We start from the raw sequence: 8,693 nt of genomic DNA, 5'->3' as shown, positions 1-8,693 counted from the left end.
TTTTCATTGTCCTGCATCACTGTCTGCCATATTATTGTAATCACCTTTTTCCCCTTTGTCCATCATAACTATCACGTTCTTCACGAATAATGTACATGTGCGATGAAGCCGTCATAAAAACTAATATCTCTTCAACTGGGTCCTATTGATTGCTCTCTCGTTGTGACTTGTGAGGTGACAACAATTTGGAATAAAGGAATTTCAAACTGAGTTTGAACTTTCTCATTAATTATTTGGATAGCTATGCTCACTGTGCGTGGCAGAGCTAGAGGTCCGACATACATTGTAGGTCTAGAACATATTCCGTACCCGCCAGCCCTCGCCTAGAGGACAGCTAAGGGGCCACACCTCACCGCCGAGATGATAAGACTTATCATCTCGGCGGTATGTTCCGTGACTATTTATTAGTAATATTACAGTCCACTGCATGAGAAAGGTTACCATGGTTACTTGCTGCAGTAATTCCTGCCTTGCTACATCTACATGCATGTGAAGCCTTTTTGGGTTGCTTTTGCAGTTCAGGATTGACCCCCTATTTACTAGGCCTAGCTAGCCCTCCCCCTCCGCGGAAAAACACTGAAAAAGCCGGAACATACAGAAAACGCATCGGGGGAAAACATGCTTTCCCCCTTCGGACTCCGCGGCCTCGACCCTAGCGCCTAGCCCCTGTGCAGTGCGCGCGGTACAACAAGTACACATGCCGTGGCGCACATGAACTACATTGTACCCGTACTTTGTAGATCACGTTTCGTGCGAAATGATCGTTGTGATTAGATGTGTCGTTGACTTGAGTTTGAGTGGCAAGTCGACTACATTGTAATTTGTAGTCGAGGAAGACTTCTTTTGATAGCAGTAGCGGGAAGGCAAAGGCACTCCAACATTCGCCTGCCACCAAAGTCCTGGAAAACTACTCAGGGCACATTGACAGCCTACAAGTACAAGCACCTAGTCGACAGACTTCGATCATTTTCAGCTGCACAACATCGTTATTATTGAATTTTCTATTTTAGTAATTCCGAAATCTGCTCGGTTCGATCGTGCCCATGACTTGAGTCCTTTGGGCGTAGGTGGCTTACTTCTTAGCATTGCTTTGCTGATGATATTGCCCGCAAGACGTGGAGACCAGCTGATTGTCGGCTATGGGCTGCGCCGAGTCGAGGGAGTGCTTTGCGCCAGACATCGAGCACAGCGGATCGGAGTACAACGCAGCTGTCATTGAGCGATGCCCGTTGCTCACCGAGAGGTAAGCTAGCTACCTATCACGCATCACTCAATATCAACCCGTCTCCTGACAGTTTGTATGGATTTTGAAGATGCAGTGAAACGAGTAAAAATAATTATTGTAATCAGTGCTGCTAGTTATTTTAATTTAATTATTTTCAATCACAATGTGACACTCCAGATGCCTTAGCATGGTGACATCAAGAGTACCAGGGTTCTAGCCAAAGGGGGGGGGGGGGGGGGGGGGGCGCAGCGCTCCCCTGCCCCCCCCCCCTTACTCTGTTTGCGCGCCCCCTGTGAAAAAGTGCCCCCCCCCCCCCTACTCATTTTCCGATTTTTGTTTATTTCATGCCATTCAACAAATATGCAGACAATAGTCAGTACTAGAGGGTTCATACATGTACATGCAGTGCTGCCAAACCGTCCGATATTTTGGACAGTGTCCAACTTTTGAAGGCTCTTCCGAAAACCGGTTCGAAAAGGGAAACGTCCGAAAAGCAGCCAATATGTCGGAGATCATTACTTTCCTATGCAGAAGTCCTGTGCTTTCACTTTTCAGCGCAACTGAAGGCACAAATCACTGTACATTTGCTTCTAAAATGGCTAGCGCTTGGCTGTGGAAGTGCAAAGTAACATGCCTGGATCAGGCTGTATGGCATGTACGCTGACGGTCTGTACAGAGTCAGTGTGCGACCACACTCATCATTACAAAATTCATGACAACTGCGGGGTTACCATGGCAACGAAGCGAATTTTCATGGTGTTTTAGGCGATATTTTTAATTCTCTGTAAAAAAATTGCCCAGGAGAAAAATTCGCACCATGTGGCCAGCCTTGGCGATGAACATGGTGAAGGGTGTCCGATTTTGGGCGAAAATTATTTGGCAGCACTGTACATGTCACATTTGTCTGGGGGTGAATTCCGGTGTTTGCCCCGTACGTTGCATTTCGCATTGCAAGACTGTTATTTTGAAAATGGAAAAATGGGTTACAGGATACATGTAACTGTTTTCCCTGACCCTCACACCCCCTTCCCCCACCCCCTGACCCCCCCCCCCTGACCCCCATAATGGGGGTTATGTACTCTTGGTAACATGTATGTAGTGTACCACATACCAATGCCAAAACAAAGCTACACGTATGTGTACAGAACCATCGCTAGGGCTTCTGTTGAAATCGGAAAGGTTCATTAAAAGTTACAGTGATTCTTGTCGGAGTGGGTAGAAATGTGAATTTTTGGCCAAATCAGTGGCACCTCAAAGGGTTAAAACAGTGCACTGGCTCTGGTGCTATCAGAACATATTCTGAATATTCCAGCCGACAAGTCTAGAACAGCTGAAGCAAGTTAAAAAATTGACACGGGTTTGCGTACAGGGCCGGTCAAGAGCCACCTTTCTGCTTCCGTGAGACGCCACCACCGGAGGATACATGTAGATGAGACCCGCCAACCAGAGGCCAAAGGACGAAATCCCATTTGCCACATCCTGTTTTTCCTCGTGCCAGACCACGAGTTTCCCATTCCCAAGTTTTAAAACCCAATGAAGACTGCATCACGATTATCACTGTACTAGTGCTGGCATGTACGAGTAGATTCAGTGTTCATCGTGAACTGCTCTTCCGACTGCCCGTACAGTCAGACGTCGCTTAGGGCGCGTTCAGACTGGCGTGAATAGCCGCCGGAATGCTGCAGCGTATCCCGGGAATCGCAATCACACTGCACGTGTATCCCGCTGGAATGGCGTGTACATGTCATACTTTTACAAGCTTTGACAAGCTTTTTACATAATCAATCGACATTTGAAAAAATTGATTTGACTCAGTTTGAGTTGGACATCAAACTAAACTAAATCAGTCTGTGGAGATACTGGATCATTGTGCTTTTGCTTGTGCTTGTCGACGGAAAGAATACGATGTCCTGTGTTTATTCGTGTTCTATTTGAAGAACAAATGGCTGACTACTGGCAAGTTCAAAAAAATAAAGCACATGCTAGCGACCACGATGGGACTCGAACCCACAATCTTCTGATTCGAAGTCAGACGCCTTATCCATTAGGCCACGCGGTCAGCTCAGGTATCGAAAGTACTCGCACATCTGAATAGTTGACCTCAAGGTGTTCAGATCACCAATGTGCTACCGTAGCGAATCATCTTAGTTTATTTCCCCAGAGTCACAGAGCTAGCTGCATGCATGTTTGAGTACGACAATGAGGTACACGCATTTTTATGACAACGGAGGCCATATTGAAACAGTGCGGCTGAATTCTGAGCACCCCGCTTTGGCTTTTCGAAAATCTAAGGTGGGAAACAGCTGTCTGGAGGTTGGTAATAGTTATCAGTCTTGTCATTGGAAGTAGCCTCATTATGGCAGTCGTGATTGATGAGACACATGACATGGTCGGGAGTGCACTGTGGCGGTGGTGGTAGTGAAGCTTGCAGTGGAGGTGACTGCTAACACGAGATTGACACCAGGGTAGAAACAGTGCTGTATGGAGGAAATTATTTTTGCCACTATCTACGACTTAGAGTCATCAGTCATGTTGCTGGTTTGAATGAGGTCGGCCAGAGAGCGCATGTGCTGGAGGTGGAACTGATCCATGGAGGTTGTTGCATTGGATTTAATTAACTAAAACAATCCCACCTCCGCCACACATGTTGTGGGATTGCTTTATTGGTAAACAGGCCGAAGGCAGCTGCTTACCTGTACATTTATAAGAAGAAAAGAGGACCAAAGAGCTACGAGTGACGCTATAATATCCACTAACACCACCAGTTACTTTTCTGTCAGCTCATGTGATAACATTGCACGACACTGACCAACGGTCTTGACGTTCTACGCCTAACTGGCAATCAACTCTAGCACATCTTGGATAAAGTAACTGGTGGTGGTAGTGGATATTATAGCCTTACTTTTAGCTCTTTTGGTCCTCTTTCCTTCTTATAAATTCATCCTTGGCTCTCCACCCGATTCTAATTACCTGTTCATCTACGATTTAATTCAGTGACTATCTGCAAGTTTGCGGTCAACACACGCTTTTAACACCACCTGCTCTATCTAGCTGCAAACAGCTATCCTTTATCACATGTACTCAATCTGCGGACAGAGCTGTTTCGTCCTTTGTGGACTCATCAGCGAAGGACAGAGGAAATGAGGCCGAACCTCATAGCAATGAAAAATAAATTTTCCAAAGCCAGATTTAAAAACACCAGGCCCGAACGTACCTTGCCAGAGTGCTCAAACTGACAAGTCAGTGAGCTCTGCATAACGCAAACAGCAAAGGCACTACCCCACTTTATCACATGTGCTTTGTGTATGACCAGATGACGGAAGAGACCTGCTGGCAATACTGAAGGAATGTGCTATGAGTTTCTCTGAATGTACAGTGTCATCTTGCTCAGTCTATTGCTTGTATTGAGTGGCACGTCTGTGATTTTGAAACCTTAGTCGCACCCCCCCCCCCCCCCTCATTCTAAGGGTTGAGCCATATTGTTTTATTATAATCACTTCCGTAGTAAGTCATGCTCGATTGTAAGTCGCACCCTGTTTTGGCCCTTGAATGCTGATGTAAAGAGGTGCGACATATATTCGGGGAAATACCCTACTGTGGCAGACCCATAGATGTAGTGACTGTGGTGATATAAACTGCTAACTGCATGTGTTGACGGCCGCTAAACACATTTGACTGCACTGCTATTTCGCTGCAGGTACCGTCCGCCATCGCTGTGGGGCCGTAATGGCCATGCTCAGTGTATCGTCTTCTGCACGCTGGGCAGGCAGTACGCACACAGCACGCCCGGAGTCCAGGCCACCATGGTCGCGCTGAAGAGTGCTCAGGACGGCACGACGATCACGTTCGACATGTTCGTGCGCGAGGACGTCGGCCGCGCGAGGGCGCAGGCCGAGGACGCACCCTGGGTGTTGATCGCGCCGGGCATCTGCAACTGGAGCCAGTCTGACTACGTGCAGAGCTTTGTGCAGTACGCGCTGCACGTGCACCCACACTGGAGAGTGGCCGTTCTCAATCATCTCGGCACGGACTCGAGAATGCTGCCCACTTCGGCACGTGTGTTCAATCTAGGTATGCTGACCGAGTACACAGAACTCACAATGGTGTCCAACACAGTCGCCATATATGCACTCGTGGCATTGACCGATGTTTTGGAGCTAAGTAGCAAAGATTATTGGCAATGGCAGTGATATCACTGAGGCAAAAGTTACATTATTGTATTTGTGTGTTGTACTTGAAGTAGCGTTTCATTCTCGTGAAGGCCATAAGAAAATTTGTGTCCTAAATTACATCATTCTGTATGTATCAGGTCACGGGCAAGGTAAGGTTTGATATAAGAATCTGTGCGTGTGTATGTGTGCTGTGTGCGTGTGTGTGTGTACGTGTGTATGTGTATGTATGTGCACTTGTCTGATAACACATGTGTGTATAGGTTGCTGTGAGCCGTTTGACCTGATGGTGAAGCACATCCACAGGCGATGGCCCGACGCTCCGCTCGTCGCGCTGGGCTTCAGCATGGGAGCGAACATCATTCTGAAATACCTAGGCGAGGATCCGAGCAGGCAGGCACTGTTCAGTGCTGCCGTCTCGTGTTGCCAGAGCTATGTGTTCAGCCCGTGAGTGCATCTCTCAGTATGTGCAAAACGTGGTCTCTTTTGCCAGGTTGTCTCCTCATCCGGGGGTCATTTGACTGGAAATGGGTGACCCCCAGGTTCTAGTTGCAGTGGTTTTCTGGGACGGGTGGTCACCTTACCCGAGTGGCTGCCTTGACAGTTTTCACTGTGTTATCATGTATATGGCCGGGTCCTTCCGCTGTTCTGGACATTGAAATCGCAGGAGAAGTCAAGCGAGCACGGGGCGCTGGTCCATGTTTACAGTGTGTCCGCGAGCTGTAGTGTGTGTACGCGCAAAGGCAATACGGGCGGCGGCCCCGGTCATTCCACTGGATTTCAATTTCCACAACAGTATTGTAAATACGGTGCGGTGCTGTGGTGTCCTGTGTTCTTCTTCTACAGGTCGTTGGAGTACTACGAGCACTCGCTGCTACTTCGCTTCTACTCCTCCGTCATAGCACGGCGAGTGCTTGGCCTGGTGAAGCCGCACCGCAGCATGTACTTCAACTATTGGCGGAGGGCCGGTTACATCCGTGACGGTGGCGACGGCAGTGCAATGGCGTCGGAAAAGAACCAGGATACCGAAGAGCTCCTGGGCCCGACGAGGCCGGTGCATGCCTGCAATGATCCCGACAGCACGTGCCGCAAGAATGCCGTTGCGAACGCCCGCTTCCCGCCGGGCATCAATTTGACAACAGCTGACGATGGTGGTGAAGGGTCAATTGTCGAGAATGTGCATGAGGACGTCGTGTTTTCCTCCTACCATATGGGAGATCTCGATCGCAATTTCTTCAGGTTAGTGCTTCGAACGGTCTAGTTAGACTTGGAGCAGCCCTCTAACCCTGGTGCTTTAAGCCGATCTAAATACTCTTTAAAAACTCGGGTGTTGAGCCAATAGTAATATGTAAAGAGAAAAGGACCTACAAGTTACTAGTTATGGCTAACAGTCCACCAAGGTAACGAGTCAGGTAGTCGAGTGTCTCGATATCCTTGTCTGCTTTGTACCTTGTTGTAGCACTATCTGACTGTATGTTATCCCGTTACCTTGGTGGACTGTTAGTCATACGGGTAACTAGCAACTCAGTTATACGTCCTTTTTTTTCTCTTTACATAAAATACAAAGAGTCCATAACCCCAAGAGTGTGCAACTGGGGCCTGGCTGCTGTAGGCCCACTGCGCGGCGGAATTCCAACATTACGTCATGCCGCCGAGGCACAGCTGTACAAATCTCCGCATTCCGCCGTGCTTGGAACTAGGGAGTAGGACAAACGCAACGAACGTGTACGTCATTTTTGACGTAATGTTGGCATTCCGCCACTCGGATCCCCATGCACAGAGTTGCACACTCTTGGGGTTATGGACTCTTGTAAACACGCTTTGTTCACTAGACTGTATTGCGACCGGTTTGTCCAGTCACTCTGAGCTCCGGTGATGGTCCTGGTCCTTGGTCCTGGTTGTATTGGTCCTCTGTGAGGCAGCTGGTCAACTGATCAGAGCTGTTGTTGCCTTGGACAATTTTACTCTACCCTCCCCTCGATAGACAGCTAGCTACCTGCAGTGAAATAGCCCTGGATAAGGAGACCGTTGTGCCTCGGGACCACATTTGGAAGGTTCCTTGAGCAGTCACCTTAGACAGGCTTTACTGTGCTATCGATGCGCTGCATAACTATTAGCTACATTATTTTGTCACCAGCAGGTCAACTGTACTGATGTGCAATTCAAGTGTTTGCGTTGTCTTAGAATACTTCGGCAGACGTTTAAAAAAACGTAGCCTTGGTGAGCCGGGTAGGTAGGGTTATTTAGCATGGCCAGTGTTGCTGAAACCTTCTCTGATCAGTGTACCATCAGAGTACCGGCTACTTTAAAAGTCGACAAATTTTCGGCCCATTCAAGTTTCGGCCTCCCAGGGCTAAAACACATTTCGGCTGCAACACATTTTCGGCCTGTGCTGCTGCTGCTGCTGCCTGTATACAGTGAAACCTGTCTAACGCGACCGCTCAAGGGACCTTCGAAATCTGGTCTCTATTACCAGGTGGTCGCCTTATCCAGGGTCAATTGACTGGAAATAGCATCCCTTGGTCCTGGTTGCAGTGGTCTTCTAGGACAGGTGGTCTCCTTGACAGGTTTTACTGTAGTGTGTGTGTCTGTGTGTGTGTGCGTGCGTGCGTGCGTGCGTGCGTGCGTGCGTGCGTGCGTGCGTGCGTGTGTGTACACTGTCACACTGAACATTGCAAAACAAAATTTTGGTTGCAACAAATTTTCGGCCAAATATGATCAGGCCGAAAATAGCTGAAAATAAATATGCGCCGAATATTTGTTGACTTACGGTAAGTGAAGGAAAGGGATTTTGGCTGGTGACAATGTACCTGTCCGGGCCACTGTGCTCTGTGGAGCGTCCCTTCATGCACTGAACAAGTCCTAACAATTAGCCATGCCCTGAGTTGCTGTTCACCTCTTGCCACCCACTCTAACTAGTCTAAGGGCAGCAGTGTTTTGCTTGATTCCTGTACAGTAGAACCTGCCAAGGTGACCACTCTGATAAGGCGACCACTCAGAGGATCATTACAGCTACTTCAAGTAGGACCGAAGGGTGTTATTTCCGGTCAAACAAGACCCTGGATAAGAAGACCACCAGTATGCAGTGACCACATTTTGAAGGTCCCTTGAGCTGTCACCTTGGATCGGTTTCACTACTTGTACATTGAATTCCCTATGCTGTTTAATTTTTTCAATTTTTTCAAAGACCACTTAAATGCTGAACATGAGCTGCAGCTAGGGAAGCATGCACAACATGAATCGTGGCAGTGGTGGTGAGGTTTGCTGTGCTGTGCTATGCTATGCTATTCTGTGCTATG

At 48.2% G+C, this 8,693-nt stretch overlaps 1 protein-coding gene and 1 non-coding gene across 2 annotated transcripts in view; one reads left to right on the top strand and one right to left on the bottom strand.

Moving 5' to 3' along the window:
• Positions 1 to 819: 819 nt before the first annotated feature.
• LOC135818321 (monoacylglycerol lipase ABHD2-like) overlaps positions 820 to 8,693 on the top strand; it is a 12,781-nt gene continuing 4,907 nt past the window's right edge. Inside the window, exons 1-4 of the mRNA XM_065331678.1 lie at positions 820 to 1,243; positions 4,923 to 5,296; positions 5,658 to 5,841; positions 6,241 to 6,633. Of these exons, the coding sequence (XP_065187750.1) occupies positions 1,140 to 1,243; positions 4,923 to 5,296; positions 5,658 to 5,841; positions 6,241 to 6,633 (1,055 nt within the window). The 5' untranslated portion in view covers positions 820 to 1,139. The remainder of the gene's footprint in view (positions 1,244 to 4,922; positions 5,297 to 5,657; positions 5,842 to 6,240; positions 6,634 to 8,693) is intronic.
• On the bottom strand, positions 3,212 to 3,284 carry Trnar-ucg (transfer RNA arginine (anticodon UCG)). The gene has a single exon. It is a non-coding gene; the product is annotated as a tRNA-Arg (tRNA).

This window comes from Sycon ciliatum, chromosome 5, assembly GCF_964019385.1.
Source record: "Sycon ciliatum chromosome 5, ocSycCili1.1, whole genome shotgun sequence".
NCBI classification, from domain to species: domain Eukaryota; kingdom Metazoa; phylum Porifera; class Calcarea; order Leucosolenida; family Sycettidae; genus Sycon; species Sycon ciliatum.
The sequence above is the reverse complement of the archived record's forward strand: the minus strand, read 5'-3'. Positions and strand labels throughout refer to the sequence as shown.